This window comes from Homarus americanus, unplaced genomic scaffold (genome assembly GCF_018991925.1).
Source record: "Homarus americanus isolate GMGI-L3 unplaced genomic scaffold, GMGI_Hamer_2.0 scaffold11302, whole genome shotgun sequence".
Taxonomy (NCBI): domain Eukaryota; kingdom Metazoa; phylum Arthropoda; class Malacostraca; order Decapoda; family Nephropidae; genus Homarus; species Homarus americanus.
Window position 1 is genome coordinate 708683 of NW_024736744.1, and position 17244 is coordinate 725926.

The 17244-nt window shown below is 38.7% G+C and overlaps 1 protein-coding gene across 5 annotated transcripts; it reads left to right on the top strand.

Annotated features, from left to right (window-relative positions):
- Positions 1-2558: 2558 nt before the first annotated feature.
- Positions 2559-17227, top strand: LOC121872432. Of its 5 annotated transcripts, XM_042375188.1 has the most exons (4): positions 2559-2790; positions 5046-5157; positions 10654-13461; positions 16880-17227. In XM_042375188.1, the coding sequence occupies exons 3-4, from the start codon at positions 10712-10714 to the stop codon at positions 17073-17075; spliced, it is 2946 nt and encodes a 981-aa protein (XP_042231122.1). In that variant the 5' UTR covers positions 2559-2790; positions 5046-5157; positions 10654-10711; the 3' UTR covers positions 17076-17227. The 5 variants fall into 5 exon arrangements, with proteins under 5 accessions (XP_042231122.1, XP_042231120.1, XP_042231123.1 ...); XM_042375186.1 differs by lacking the exon at positions 5046-5157; XM_042375189.1 differs by lacking the exons at positions 2559-2790; positions 5046-5157 and adding an exon at positions 2791-2920.
- Positions 17228-17244: the final 17 nt, after the last annotated feature.

A 17244-nucleotide genomic window follows, 5' to 3' on the forward strand; every position in this document is an offset into this window, starting at 1 on the left:
CACCAAATGATCAACTCGTTAGCCGCTAGGGCGATCGGTCACGTTTCTGTTACGCACCGTAGGCAAGTACTGGGCATGCACCGGCTCCTGAATGTATCAGAACCTGCTCCAGTGTTGGTCAAGTCTGGTCTTGAAAGAGCTCACACTCGGTGCCGTCACAACACTCTCTGGTAGATTGTTCCAAGAATTCACAACTCTCACTCCGAAAAAGTTTGCCCTCACAGTTTTCTGGACTTGCGGCTTCTTCAATCTTGAGCTGTGACCCCTTGTGGGGCGAGCGTCCGCCAGCTGCAAGTAAGGACACTCAACTGAGTAGTGCCCCTTGAGATGCTTATACACCTCAATGAGGTCACCCCTTGCCCGTCTGTAGTATAAGATAGGCAAGTTCGGGCGCTCCAAACTCTCAGGGTAGCTGAGGTGCCGAAGTGCAGGCACCAGTCTGGTGGCCCTCCTTTGAACATGACATTCAAACCAAAATTTGTTCTCGGTAACGTCTCTGCTCTTAGTAGTAACTCTGGCCTCCCTCCATTCTCAAAAGCTGCAGCATTTGCTAAGTGCACTGTATTTTACAGGGTGTGGTTAGAAATGTCATTGGTTGCAGCGCACCCAGCAGCACGGGTGGTGGGTGCGCTGCTGCTCTCTGGCTCTGTGTCGGCACACTTGCTTCCACTACCCTCCTCCTGAATATAATCCATGTACATCCGTCCCCGTTCCTCCTTGATTCCTCCCTCTTCTGCTTCAAGCCCTACAGGAGCTTTTTGTGCTGTTCCCTCTGCCTTACCGTGCGATCTGGGTGCACGGATCATATGCCCACTCAGTCCTTTAGAAACACTTCTAATTGTCGGTTTAATAGTAATAATAATATTGATCCTTATTATTACTGTGATAATTGCTTTTATTCTGTGTCCTGGTAGCAGGCCATATCGTCAAGGCCCCTTTAATAGCCCAGTTCCGCTGCCTGGTCAACCGGGCAAGCACAATTTATTTCATCTAAGCAAGAGATATACACCTCAGTGGGATGACTTCCTTAATAATCACATCTACTAATTAAAGTTTATGTAAAGTGAGATATGGAGGTGATCGTGCCCTTATGGCAATTCAATGTTAATTATAATGGAAGAAGAAAAAAAAAAAAACCTAACTGCCTCCTGTTGGTGTCTTAATCTCCTTGACACCCTGTGCGCCCGTTGCCTTTAGAGTTGCCTTCTGTTTTTCGTCTCTTTTATTTTTCAGTTCACCTCGGCGATTTATTGGGAAGTTGTAGCTATGTGCTATCCCTATGTACACTGCATTTTGCTATGAATATCGAATTATATACTCCCACTCAGTCCTTTAGAAACAAAGAAAAAAAAACTTTCTTCGGAGTGGAAATAGAATGCCTTTCAGGATGCCCAAGTGTGATAAATAACACACTTGGTCACTTGGTTGCTCCATCCATGCTTTACTTGACTCATTTCATTACATATCTGAAATAACACACAAGTAAATGTTGTAACAAATCAAAGACTAAACAGCGTAATATAACATGGTGGTTTGATCCTAATAATGAAATAAATTAAAATGATACTTACAAACAAGAACAAAATAATATTATAGTATTTTCCATAGTGGTTATTTAAAAATATCACAAGATTGTTGATTTTTTCTATTTTTAACTATTATTCCCTTATACTTTCTTTTCCAGTTCTCACCAACAAATATATCTCTTTGTGCTTTCATTGTATGCTCAGTTTCAGTCCTTGAGTGAAAAACAAACAAAATAAAAGAGGGAAGTTTTGGGAACAGACAGGAACGTAACGTGTGTAGTGGAACTGAGAGAGAATTCCCCTTTTAAAAGGATTCCATCTTTTAACTTCCCTACCTCGATATGCCAAACTGTAATATACTTATTGTTTCTTTTGCATAACCATGACAGATGGAGGGAAATAGGAAAAAATAAGGGTTTTCTAATCAAGGCCCACCAATGTAGTTCATTGCTATGGAGGTTCCCACTTCAACACGGGATTAACTTCTTTTGGCAGAAGATAACAAACAAAAGTCACCCGTGTGTTGGAGAGCATAAAGTCGATATCCCCTTTCACGTTACCCTTGTTTATATGCATGTCAAAATCATCCGGAAAATAGTATCAAATTTTTTTTACAATTTCTGCCATTTCGTATAATTTTGTTCAGCGTCGTAAAAACATAAGCCTCAGGTCGACACAGTATGCAAATGATTCTTTGGTATCCATTGAGGCAACACCAGTGGGTGCTGTCCCCTCCTCACCAGGTCACCAACACGTACAGTGAATCATGGTGTAATAATCACAGTTGCCAAGTTACTCTTTTAGTATTAACAGTACAAGAGTGTTTTGGTATTGTATCATTTAGCATAAGTTCTTAGTACCTTGTGTGTATGAGTTTATAAATTATAATAATACATTAATTAAATTATAGATGATAATTTTTTGGTGATAAAATTAAGGTACTGCAGTGTTTGTAAGGGTGTTATGACTAAATATTTACTAACATTTATTCTTATTTTGTTAGTTGTCTCTATGTCTGGAAATTTTGCCATTGAAACACTCAATTTGGCAATGAATCTGAATGAATTTGGCATTAGTGGAATTTAGTGCACCCGTGAGACCTGCAACTCGGTGTCTCGGCCCACGCATTTGTCAGTCACTTATGGTTGTCATGCAGCTTAATTTCCAGTGGTACTCAGGGCGGGCGAGGAAGCTGTGGTACTCAGGGCAGGCGAGGAAGCTGTGGTACTCAGGGCAGGCGAGGAAGCTGTGGTACTCAGGGCAGGTGAGGAAGCTGTGTGTGGGTGTGGTGACCTAAGCCATTATCACACCCTGTTCATTAGTCTCTACCTGTGGGTGTGGTGACCTGAGCCATTATCACACCCTGTCCATTAGTCTCTACCTTTAAACTCATGGTAAGAATATATGTTTGTCTTGTGAGATTACTTTAGAGCAGTTTTTGCTTGACAGTTATGTATATTGCAGGAACTCTTAGGATGATTGATTTGCTGTGCTTGGTGGACAATTTATAATGTTAACTAATAATACAAAGATAATTGTTTATGATAAATTAATAATAATACCTGGGAACAACACTGCCACCGGGAGTTGTTCGATTTAGTATATTTTCCACAGGTGTTCTTATCATTATAGTAAGTATTTTAAAAGGCGACAGTGTTTAATTTAAATTATAAGAAGGTAAAAATTCGTTTTTATCTCAAATTTTCATAAGTGTTTTGAGGTATTTTGTCTAGTGTATTTTGGTGCTTTTAATTGGGTAAACTTTTACTTTAGGATATGAGGCCCTAGGGTGTAATTTGTTGCGTTTTAAACGAATCTGACCTAACAAAACCTAACCTAACTAACTTAACCTAACCTAACCTAACCTAACCTAACCTAACCTAACCTAACCTAACCTAACCTAACCTAACAAAACCTAACCTAACTAACTTAACTCCTAGCCGGGGGCTTTCTGACTAATTACCCAAATGTAGCCAAATGTAGTCACATAATGGTCCTACATGAATAAATCGGACTGCCAATCACTTCTCGACTAGTATTTGGTGTCACGAAGTCACAAAAAATTGGTAAACTTAATTTAATCTGAGTTAATAGATCGAGTGCATGTACCTAACCTAACCTAACACAATACAACTCAGATTAAATTAAGTTTACCAATTTTTTGTGACTTTATGACACCAAATAATAATCGAGAAGTGATTCACAGCCCGATTTATGCTTGTAGGACCATCATTTGACTTCATTGCGACTACATTTGGGTTCATTTGGGTAATTACTCGCTCCCTCGGTACAAGCACGCGATCTATTAACTCAGTTTAAATTAAATTTTTAAATTTTTTGTGACACCAAATACTAGTCGAGAAGTGGTAGGCAGTCCGATTTATTTATGTAGGACCATTATTTGACTTCATTGCGGCTACATTTGGGTACATTTGGGTAATTAGTCGGACCGCCCAGTAGACCTAACCTAACCCCTAGCTGGGGGGGCTCCACCCCCGGACCCCTGGTGGGCCAAGCTTAAACTAACCTAAATGTTTCAGTACAGTAGTTTAAAACTTTGGGGTGCGCCATGTCTGAAAGTACAATACCTTAGTTAGAAGTGGAAGGACCAGGGATATGTAAAAACTGGATAGATTGATCGTCTTTCTCATAAAACTCGGCAATAAACTTAAAATAATCGTAGGAACTCAAACGACAACCAACCTCCACCACGGCCATTGTTAAACTGGTTAATGAAATTAAAATCATGCCAGTAAAATTGTAGAAAGGCTCAGTTACCAAGTCTACATGCCCCTCCTCTAAATTATTGGCTAATTTTACAGAAAATTTCAAAAGAAGAAAACTTATTTCTTAGCTCAATAATATCTCCTAAAAGGTGAAGGAATTACAGTTTCACTATTTTCTGTTATCATTAAATTTTCTGGTAAATAAAGACACTTCCTGACAACCCAAGGATGACGTTTTACTCCCTAGTTTAACATACTGCACAGTGTTTTGGAGCAGATGAGTAACACCAAAAATGTGTTTTTCGATTTCGTTCATATATTCCACCGATGTTCCTTTGCATGACAGTAAGTATTAAAAATTATATGACAAGGCACAAAACCTGACTTACCCAGTGCATAACAGAGACGTGACCGACCGCCCAAATGGCTAACGAGCTGATCAGTGGCAAAGAGGATAAAAGTAAAAAGTAAAAGTAGCTTACTAAAGAAATCTGGATTTGGCATCCTGTGTATCGCCGGCAAGGCCGTGGGCTCGTAACGAGTAACTCGTCTTGCCTGCGGTACCCACCGTTTCTCTGTGGATGTCGGTTAAACTAGAATAACCCATTATAGTATATCCTTCTTTCCTCACACAGCCAAACTGTGGAATGTTCTGCCTTCTTCTGTGTTTGCATACTCTTACAATCTGTCTCACTTTAAAAAGCTGGTTTTATGGCATCTTCGTGGTGTAGATTAATACAGCCTTTTTCTCTTCTATTTTAATTTCTTTTTACTCTAAATTTTCTTTCCCCAGGTCCTGTTGTGGGTCGAAGACCTGTGCCCGGGAGGACTATTCCCCATAAAAACACCCCTAACCTTACCAAACTTCCTACCCTAGGGCAGGCTCTCTCCATATTAAACACAAAGTACATAATTTGATATCTGGTACCAATAAAGGCCACTTCCTTAAAGTGGCATGATGTAATTTTATGTTTTTTTTGTGGGCGTGAAAATACGCTTGGACCGAGTGAAAACAAACAAAGAGCACGTAGAGACATTATTTTAGTGTCATAGTAAATTTTTAATCGCGTTTTACTATCGCAATTTCCCCTCATACTTCATGCCCTGCCCACTACAGGTGATTATGATTATAGATGGAGAATAACTAAAAAAAAAAATAATTAAAATAAAAAAATGTTGCGTTGTTTTTCTTGCTTACTAACACAAATAATATCTGCTCCAGCACTACCCATATTGTTGTTCCTGACCACCCGAGGATGACATATTGTTGTTCCTGACCACCCGAGGATGACATATTGTTGTTCCTGACCACCCGAGGATGACATATTGTTGTTCCTGACCACCCGAGGATGACATATTGTTGTTCCTGACCACCCGAGGATGACATATTGTTGTTCCTGACCACCCGAGGATGACATATTGTTGTTCCTGACCACCCGAGGATGACATATTGTTCCCGACCACCCCGAGATGACGATTGTTGTTCCTGACCACCGAGGATGACATTTTGTTGTTCCTGACCACCAGGACGACATTTTGTTGTTCCTGACCACCGAGGATGATATATTGTTGTTCCGACCACCCGAGGACGAGACATATTGTTGTTCTGACCACCTGAGTGGATGACATATTGTTGTTCCTGACCACCCCGGTGGCGATACATGTTGTTCCTGACCACCCGAGATGACATATTGTTGTTCCCTGACCACCCGAGGATGACATATTGTTGTTCCTGACCGTTCGAGATGACATATTGTTGTTCCCCACCACCCCGAGGATATATTGCTGTTCCTACCACCCGAGGATGACATATTGTTGTTCCTGACCACCTGAGGATGACATATTGTTGTTCCTCAACAACGGTGATGACATATTGTTGTTCCCTGACTGTTCCGAGATGACATATTGTTGTTCCTTACCACCCCAGACATATTGTTGTTCCTGACCCGAGGATGACATATTGTTGTTCCTGACCACCGAGGATGACATATTGTTGTTCCTGACCCGAGGATGATATTGTTGTTCCTGACCACCCGAGGATGACATATTGTTGTTCCTGACCACCAGGATGACATATTGTTGTTCCTGACCAACGAGATTGTTGTTCCTGACCACCCGAGGATGACATATTGTTGTTCCTGACCACCCGAGGATGACGTATTGTTGTTGCTGACCACCCGAGGATGACGTATTGTTGTTCCTGACCACCCGAGGATGACGTATTGTTGTTCCTGACCACCCGAGGATGACGTATTGTTGTTCCTGACCACCCGAGGATGACGTATTGTTGTTCCTGACCACCCGAGGATGACGTATTGTTGTTTCAACTGTTAACAAACGCCTCCCGGTGACCTTTTCATACCAGTACCTTACCTAAACTCTTAGACCTTACCTGATGTATATGCAGTACGTACCTGCCTAGAGGTGCATAATGCATATCTGGTAAAGACGTAGGAGACAGTTAGCACCCGACGCATTTATATATTTCGTTCTTATTTTCCACAGTTGTTCTTTGGACAATATTAACATAAGAAATTGATACGACAAGTTTTTCTTTTAATTACAGTATAAGTACAGTAAATTTTTATTGTTTTTCCTTTATTTCTCTATGTACGATAATAAAGTGGTGGTACTGGGCAGGGCATGAAGGATGAGGGAAATTGCTGGGTAAAAACATGGCAAAAAACTGATATGACATTTAATTCAAGTCTTATCCACTTTGTACGTGAAGAAAATCAGTATTTACTGTAAATATTCCACCAACAATTCTGACCTGTTGGCACGTGTTGTCCTCCTATCATAAAGAATTAAATTCTGATTCCGGTCACTCTTCAGTTGTCAATAAACAACCTAACTTTTATATGATATACAAGTCTCAGCATTAGAAGCAGGCATTTCTGAAAGCTCATAAAGAGCTTTTTAGATTCTTATAATTTTATATTTAATAACTTTGACAGATTCTAATCTGCATTCCCATCTGGTCTTGCATAAAAGTTTTTCAGCGAGGCATTTAACTGTTTTTTCTAATATATGCTGTCATGCCTATGCACATTTACACAGTTGTAAAGTACTGTAACTAAATAAATTTACTTTAGTATTGTACTCAAGTAGCATTTTTAGGTATTTACTTTTTAAAATGTACTAAAATTTCTTAGTACTTTTACTAAAGTATGGTTTTTAATACATTTACATCAATACAATTGAAAAAAACAAAAATTGGTTCTCGTTACATGTGAACTAATAATATATTTTAAAATTAATCAATTAATTATTAACCATAGTTAAAGAGTTGTGTGGGTGGAGCCGTGAAGAGTACGATGTGTGGAGGTCACATACCTAGAGGTCTCATGAGGTAACGTCAGGTCAGATGGCAGTGGCCATGACGGTAGACTTTCCCTTTGATCTTCTTGTGTCCATTAGCAACTTGACTACCCACCTCACCTAGCCTACCCTTTTATCCCTCCATTCCCCATCAAATCCTCATTCTTCTTCCCTCCTTTCCATCAGGGGCTTGGTCTTCCCATTAGAAGTCAGTTGCTCTTTGCATATAGTACCTGTACTTGTACCTAAAATTAATTTTAAAGAGGCTGTGATTCTAAAATGCTTTACAAAATTCCATATTAGATATAAAGCCTGATGTATCTATACATATGTGTGAGACTGAGTGTATTTAAAATCCTACTTAAATAACCAAGTACCACTGCCGCCCCCTCGAAGCAACTGCCAGATGTTACGTGGTGAGAAAAATTCAGCCACTCATCAATTAGAATAAAAAAGTGCACCACAGCCACACCCCAATTAAAGGGACAGTTCACGGTGAGTCTTAGTCATATTCAGTCACTATGGAGGCAACAATCATCCACAAACTCCTCAACTGAAAGAGCTTAATAACTACTTGACATGCCTAGGGGATGGAATAGAGCTACTGAGGTCTTTTCTGACATTATGTGACTTATCTCTCAAGCTCAACACCCCAGTGCCTGCATATGCTGCTGGTGAGCATATGTTTGATCATGCTGGGATTATTATTTAAATAATTTATTACACCCCAGGGGGCAAGAAGCCTAGTCACAAGACCATGCATTTAGACACTAATACACTGGTTGGTACTCGTGTCTCGCAGGACACTCTCTGATTTAAGATATGGAGACAATATTGATATAATTTAAAGACAATAGGAGTTAGCACCCACCAAAGCATGGGTAGCGTACAAGAATTAAATTTAACAAATTATTATGAATAAGTAGGTGGTGACATATAGTGACTCGTCCTGTGGTAGGAGGTAATAGTGTTGAAGGGTGTTAGTGCTGGGACAGCTGCAGAGTTTACAGGAAGAGAAGTGCCGGTCATCCCCCACCTCAGATACTTGCCAGATTGGTCTGTATCCTAACCTAATGCGGGCAGAGACAACATCATGTCTGCGGACCATAAGTCCACGTTAACAATAACTGTGTGGATAAGGAAGAGTGATCATAGTGTTGGATGGATATATTTTCAGCCTATTTACTATCCCTGCAATGGATTGTAGGAAGAAGAGTAATGCTGTGTGTCTTTTACTGTATTTTTATCTCTAGTTAGCTAGTTTTTTATAATTTACTCTGGCTTTATTTAAATATTTGAGAAAATTAATAATTTTGATAATCCAGTACTTCTTACTTTAAGTACTTCATGAATGAGATACTTTTTTTTACTTCTACTTGAGTACATTGAAATTTGGATACTTTTACTTGAGTAACATTTTGCTAATGTAACAATACTTTTACTTAAGTAACAAAGTTCAGTACTTTTTATAACTCTACATATACAAGTCTAGCAGTGGTGGACTGGCCCACCGGGATACCGGGAAATTTCCCGGTGGGCCCCAAAGTGATGGTCCCTTTGACTACGTTTTGGGATTAAGTGGGCCCTTTTACAAGTTTTCCTGGTAGAAATTTTTTACTCATTCCGCCACTGAAGTCTAGTACAGTGAGCCCTCGAAGACCCGAACTAAAGGAATGGGGGACCACCTCTCCGAAAAAGCCGATTGTCCGAATCTTCTGGCGAATGTGCTAAATGTATAAAAAGATAATTAATGATATAAAAAAAAAAACACCAAAAATATGGTACATATTATCATGACCACTGAAGTTAGTTATACAGACTCTTTCCTGTGAAAAGGCCATAATTTTGAGCAACATATTACTATATGATACTGTACTCACTTTGTACTCAGATGTATAATACTACACAAAAGACAAAAAAATTTTATCTCTTGTGCAAACTATGTAATGTCTATACTCAAATTATTTGCTATCTTGCAAGGATTCCAGAAATGGAATTTATACAAGTGTATTCTGCTAAATTTAGTCTGTGATATTTAATATGATAAAAAACTTTTAAGCCTAAAACTACCTTCACGCTGTTTTGGGAATGCTTCGTAGGGAGGCTTCTAAGCCCAGAACCCCATATTATTTTCCAAATCTTCCAAAATCCGGATTTACCGGGTCCAAATCTTCGAGGGTTCACTGTATTAAAAAACAGTGGACCCGTGTATTTTATTTATTTCTATTTATTTACTTACTTTTACACTTTCTTTATTCTCTATTTCTCTTTATTTTTCTTTCTTTGTTCTTTATACTAGTGAGGGAAGGTAAAGGGTGAGGGAGGAGGGAAGGACTGGGGTTGAGAGAGGACGCATCAAGGAGGAGGGGGGAGTGGACGATGATAAATGCAGGAATAAGTAAACCATGCACTAACACATATACAAGGGGAAGTATATGATAGTTATGTTGTTACTCATGGGGTCACTGTATACCACAAAGTCACTTATGAGGAATACTCTACTCCATACACAGGGGAAGGGAATTGAGAACTATTCTTAATGGTTCTTTGTTTATTAATGACGTTATTCAGAATGGACAATTACACTTTAAAAACATTAGCCTGCCCTCCTAGCTAGCTTCACAATATAACATGGCACAAAGGGAATTTACCAAAGGGTACACTTACTTACAGTATATATATGTCGCCATGTTGAACCCACCAACCCACACACACGTCTACACTTAAACACTTCCAAACACAGAACCTTATTTTGAAATCGAGTGCACTTGCTGTTGGGTACAATGCTTCTGTCTTCACCCAGTCAGCCCATTTATGACACATTCAAAGGTAACTGTGATTGGCCTATGCCTAAGGCACCCTCAGGGCCCTGTCAGCTTGGCGAGAGGCAGCCACTGCTCATTGTTTCTCAACCTAATTTTTATCCAAACCGTATTTTCTCTAAAACCTGACAATTTACTCTAAAGACATAGCACTGTTACATGGTACCCTTGGCAATTAGGGTCTTGAGCCGGCCCTGACCTTGCATAATGATACTGATGAAAAGGAGATATTTAGTAAGCTTATATTATCCTTTCCAGGATGTGAGGATGTGAATGAGAATAATCTGTGAGGACTACTGACCAGCAGCTGTGCAGGATGGATGCTTGGACTTTAGTTGTGGAGGAAACTCCCCATCTGGCCATCGTTTTTCTCACATTAATGATGATACCGTTCATAATAATAACGATGATGTCGGCCAATGTACAATCAAGCAAGATTCTTAAAGGCATCTCAGAAGAAGACCTCATTTTCAGTAAACTTTACAAGTGTGTTCACCAAATAGGACAGAAAACTATGGTTGATGTTGTACTTGCAATGTATTCTTCCCCTTTAGCGACGTCTGAAGGAGGAACAATGCTCTTGCGGAATTATCTGGAGAATATATTGCATTGGAGTGAACAACAAATTGAGAAAATGGAAGAGAGGTTTCTTGATGTAAACCTAATGACACAGGAATTTGATATATCATTTGCTTTTAGAATGATAAATGAAGTACTGCCTGATATTTTCAGTCATCTCAGTGATGATTGTAAAGATAAAATCAACTACCTTCGGATTCTGAGGAATAAGATAAGCCATAAGTATGGTTCTGCTAATTTAGATATAAGGAATGAAATTGATGACCTCAAACTTGTCCTCCAGAATATTTACGAAGGTGTTGGTCAGGCTTTGGGAATAGACTTCGCAAACAATATTGCAGCAATGCAAAAATCTCTTCTTGACATCTGTAATGCTAAGTTTCGTAGAGATGACAGAAAACGTTACCTAGAGGACATACAAGAATTTAAAAAGAACAAGAAGCACAAGATGATTGTCTATGGCTGTAAAGAACTTGTGACACATTACCAGAGATTTCGTGTTCTCAATCCTTGTATTTGGCTCACTGACCCCACATTATCAGTCCAGAAGTATAACATTGATAAGATTTTCACACCCCTTAAAATTGAAGATTGTGACAAAGAAATTGATATGGCAAACCTTTTGACAGAGAAAAAACAAATAGGTGATGAGCTGAAAGTCCCTAATGCATTACTACTCCTTGGTCAAGCTGGCTGTGGTAAGACCTCCCTATGTCATTACATTTTAAGAGACTGGTATAGACAAGATGAGAAACTTGCTGGGTTAAAACGTTTTGATTTAGTATTTCTTGTCGAGATTCGTACAGTGAAATCAAAATGTCTGGAGGATTATCTTACACAGCAACGAATTAAAGAAACGTGCAAAGAATTTGAAGCTTGTGATATCATTCCAGTGTTGAAGGAGCTAGACGTATTGTTCATCATTGATGGTTTTGACGAGGCAAATAAAACATCGAAGAAACTAGTGGATGACATCTTTAAGGAATTTGGCAATCAGCGGATATTGTTAACGACACGGAACGAATACCACCACGACGCGATCTTAGTGTCAAGGAAACATTTTGTAGATTATCTTGTAGTTGATATTTGTGGTTTTGATGATGTCAGATTTGAGGAATTTACTGAAAAAGTTTTCAAAGCAGTTACTGGTAATGAAAATGAATGCCAAAATATGGTTGGGGAATTTATGAAACATGTTAAAGAATGTGAAGTTCCTAGAGAGTACCTTCGACTACCACTTACACTTGCCCTCTTGATTTATCTCTGGAATGATAATCATGACATACTAAATTCAGTTACAAGTGCCACAAGCCTCTATTCAGAACTCTTCAGGCTTTGTCAGAAGAAATTGGAAGAACGTTTATGTCCCATTAAGCCAAAGAGCAGAGAAGTGAAGGAACTTTTGTTGTATCTTGGTGAACAAGCTTGGTTCTTGTTAAAGTCAGAATATATCTGTATAAATAATGAAATAGTGACCAAAATTAAGAAAAAATGTCAAAATGAGGATGTTGATGAAATCCAATTTATGTCTGCATTTCTTGTGTGTGAATATGATGAAGATGCAGACACAAACGAATACTTGTATAACTTTCTACACAAGACTCAGATGGAATACCTTGCTGCCGGGTATTTGGTTAATCTCGTGAAGAAAGGGAAAAGCCTTGATGATATTAAAAGGGAAGTTAGTGATTGGCAGAGATATCATGAAATACTCATATTTCTAACTGGTCACCTGGCAAAAGAAGAGATCTTGCAGTATAATTTGCAAAGTACATTTAAAATACTGGATGAAGCACATCCTGGTTCTGGCAACTATAACTTCTGGTGGAAAATATTTGTAGAGGCATGCCGCCTTGAGAGTGTAGGCAATATTATTGTTGAATACAAGTTGCTCACAAAACACTGGCAGTTGGATCACCAGCATGTTGTGTCGGGACTGAAATTTCTAAACTTCACCCGAGTGCAACTGAAGTCTCTTAAAATTGAGATGCCAAATAGTGTTAATCCTTATGAGGTTCCAGATTTCTTTGATACATTTACTAAAACTCGATGGAAACTAAGAGGCCGCCACGACAAACGGAATCCCATCCTTGTTGAGTTACACTTTTGGTGTCATAATGAGTATAATTGTGAGAAGCCATCTGATGACTTTCTTCATGCCCTTTATCCATGGGGACACCTCATAAATTTTACTGGCTCTCTTGGAAAACAGGAGATGGACAAGGAAGTCTTGTCCTATTGCTTTAACTTAAAAACTATTCGTGTCAGGGTAAATACTCCTAATGCTCTCGTTTCTCTGACGAATAGCTTGTTAAGAATATATAAAACTGTGAGGCAACTACGGATCACCCTTGCCTTCTCCACGGACTGTGACCCAACAACCCTGGCACCTGTAGAGTTTAAAGGCAACTTGGAACTCACTATCCCAGGCATAGGAGATAGGCATTTGACTTGGTTGGAAGCAGCAATCAAGCAAGTTGGTGGACGGTATGTATGAAACAAATTTTATCAACTGTACATATTTCTTTCATCACTTTGGATATGTAGTTTTAACTTTATCGTCTCACTCATTTTTCCAAGAATAGTAATAATAATAATACTATTTTTTTTAACTGCTTACCAGTAGTATATACTACTGTGGACTTATACTTCACAATTACTGGTTGCCATTTCTAATTTTTAATGGTGACTGATTAATGGTGACTGATTGAGTATTGTATCATCTCTATTCAGTGCAGGACTGGATTACCCATTGGGCCCAGGGACTCTTGAATTCCCAAGGGCCCACAAATAAGTTTTAGGAACAAAAATAAAGGTGACCCAAAAATGAGAAAAGAAAACTGCTAAACCAAAATTATTAATTTACTTTAATTGAATTACTTAATAAAACCTTTTTATTGTAATACATATACATACTGCAGTACAAATGCATTGTTTGTTGGGTAAGGATGACTTGTGCCACAACACACACAACTGACTCATCTGACTGACTGCTACTGTTAAACAAAAACAACTATATACCATAACTACCTTCTGAAAATATTAATTTCTGAACTGTACAGGAATATCTCACTATTTGCAGCCCCGCTTATCCGCAATTGACATTTTAACACCCCTATTCGATATTCACAAAGAAAAAATTGCACTACAGTACCCTACAGTAATATTTCAAACCAAGTGAGCTGCCTTTAGCGCTCATATTCCACTGTAAGGCCCGCTTCACCTGAGCGGTTTAGAAATTAATATAGGTCAATGGGACCGTTCTCGTGGACCATGTGTGTGAAAATTCACTCTTGGGAGTCGCGGAGCCCACTCCTGTACCTGTACTGTACTTCCAAACTGTGGCGTGAAAAAACACGCTGAGCGTTCTAGAATTCTTCACACGTTAATGGTAAATGCTAGTACTGTACAGGTGTCTTTATGTTTACGCTCATTTACAAAAATCTACGCACACACACACACACACACTCGGTGTTCTTTTTTATTGTTTTTATGGTATTGTAGTTATATTATTGCATTATATGGAGTGTACCTGTAACTTGCATATTATCAAAAAATATGTTGCTATAAAATAAGAAAAATGTATATATGTGTGAAGTGAACATATGTATGTGGACTTGGCAGGTCACCAAGTTAGACTGCCACTGTAGCTATCTCCCTACCAGGCCAAGCTGTGTTATTGTTATTTTTCAACTTATATTTTTGGGTAGTTATACATACTGTAATTTTATTTTATTTTTTTTTTTTTATACTACGTTACATGCAGACACAATTGTTCATACAAAGAGAGCCAAAAAAAAAACGATTGATAGCTAGTGCCCCACGTGTAGTGAATCTGTAACCAACTAACAACGTGGTATTTATTTTTTTTATTCCTTGCATTTCCTGGTACAGGTTGTACCTCTCTCGTCCGGCATTCTGTGGTCCGGAAACTCCCGTGGTCTGGAACGATTTTAGTTTGTCCAATAGGTAGACAGGCAGCTTTTTTTTTTTTTACTTATCTGAATTATTATTATTATTACAGGAATATTAAATTTTTGCCCCTCAGGCCCCAATGTGGGTCAGTGACCTATGCCCTGGTGGGCTAATCCCCTTAAAAAACAACAACAACAACAACAACAACAACAAAGCCGCGGGAAATTAAGGTTTGTTTACATCCGGCAGTGCTCTCTCTCTCTCTCTCTCTCTCTCTCTCTCTCTCTCTCTCTGCTTGTCTATACAGAGTACAACATTTAACCCTTCAATATATATGAGCAGTAAATAAGTGTTGCTTTCATATTCTTATGTAGAGTATTGACGATATGTTTTCACACGTGCGCACTTACATACGGGCAGACTCACTTTTTTTTTTACCATTAATGGTTAGCTACTTATATTGTTCCATTTACCATATATCTCGGCCTATAAGGCGTCGGGGTGCATAAGACGGCCCCCCAAATTTCCATTTAAAAAGTAGCTTTTGAGCTCTATTCGCTGTATAAGACCGGTACCCCAAATGTGACACTTATCCACTGACCCAGTAGTCCTTCACCAACCATCCTTGGTTTTTTAAAATAAGGCCAATTCACTTCAAGTAATGTCATCAAATGTTACCCGCTGGTGTAGTGTAAATCACATGGGAAAAGGGAAACAATGGAGCACCTTAGCTTTCGTCTTTATTCAAGACATCTTGAATAATCTTCTTTCCTTGTGGTTATCAGCATATGCCTAGATCACGCACACCTACAGTGATTTACTTGCATATATATATATATATATATATATATATATATATATATATATATATATATATATATATATATATATAATGCAAATTGGGTAACTCCTGTGAACGTAAGAAATGGTTATTATCTATGTGTTTGACTTTTGATAAATACTAAGCATTTTTTTGTACATTCTTTATGAACGATTGTGTGTGCAATAACTAAAAAAATATTGAATAAAATTACGTATATCTACGTGAAACTACGAGTTGAAAGACCATATTAATGCAGCTCATAACTTGTCCTGTTAGGGAGAGGCTGAGATCCCCAACCCCCCCCCTTCCTCTCTCACAATCAGACACTAACTCCGTGGATATAAGAAATGTTTGTTCTCGTTTTGTTTTTGACGTTATGATAATCATTTTTTTATTTTTTCACATTCCATATGGACAATTGTGTGTGCATGCAAGTGTAAAAAAAAGAATACCGTACTTAAGAAAATAAAAATGAGTATGTCATCCCCAAAATACGAGTTGAAAAATAACAATAACACGGTTTGGCCTGGTAGTGGGAGAGCTAGGAGGATGTAGCTACAGGCAAGGATATGAGACAGTAAGGATGGTTCACCGAGCACTTGTTTTACCCACAATGCATAGCTCGGTAATGTCACTGTTGTAAACACGCATCATCTAGTAACTTCTGTACGTGCCCGGGCCCAGTGTATCAACAATTATGATTATTTGTGCAATATATGGGTGCCCCAGCAAGGCTCACACCCCAAGTAGAGAGCACATCAAGTACAGTTTGTCCTCGCTTAACGTTGTTTCGGTACTAAACTTTAGGTACCAAAAATTCGTTTAACGTCCCGGTGATTTGGTACGTCGTCACGGACTACTTTTTACTGCGCATCACCCCCTCTCATCTGGCCGCGCTACACTCTCTCGGCTCGACGCTTTTCTGCAGAGCAATTTGTTGTTACTGTATATAGCTTAATTTTTAACGAAGGTCAATTATGTATCCTTTATTTCCTCCATGTGCAAATTGAAGACATGAATCTAAGCTGTTATTGAATTGGCCACCTGATCTGGAATGTTGTCATTAGTACTGTATTGTATTGTACTGTACAAGATATGCATTTCCTATTATAAGATACTCTACTGAGTGTACCACCTATTAATAAAGTTTCTTTGCTTACTTTTCAGTATGGGATGTAAACACCTCTTTCTGCTAAAGAGTCAAATTACCTTCAGCGGAATAAATTGGCTTACTGATAGGTTGAGAAGCACTGGCCTTGCCAAAATTTCTGTAAAAAGTGATTATTTTCTTCAAGATATTGAAGCAAATGGACTAGAACAGATAGAAAGGGAGACCTGCATAACAGTCTTGTGGCTTGACTAAACCTGCACATGAAATGTCTCTGTTCTAAAATACAGTGGTCCCTCGGTTAACGAACAGTTCGGTTAACGAATTGCCTTCCATAAGAATCTTCGATTTGGTTAACGAACAAAAATTCTTTTAACGAAATCCTTACGAACATCACGTTTTGTTGTGAGCATCAGCTGATGGG

Bases quoted from the DNA above. Each gene is read 5' to 3' on its own strand.
- LOC121872432 (XM_042375188.1), top strand. From the start codon at position 10,712: ATGGATGCTTGGACTTTAGTTGTGGAGGAAACTCCCCATCTGGCCATC. The intron at 13,462-16,879 runs GTATGTATGAAA...CTTACTTTTCAG, and splicing joins ATCAAGCAAGTTGGTGGACG to TATGGGATGTAAACACCTCT.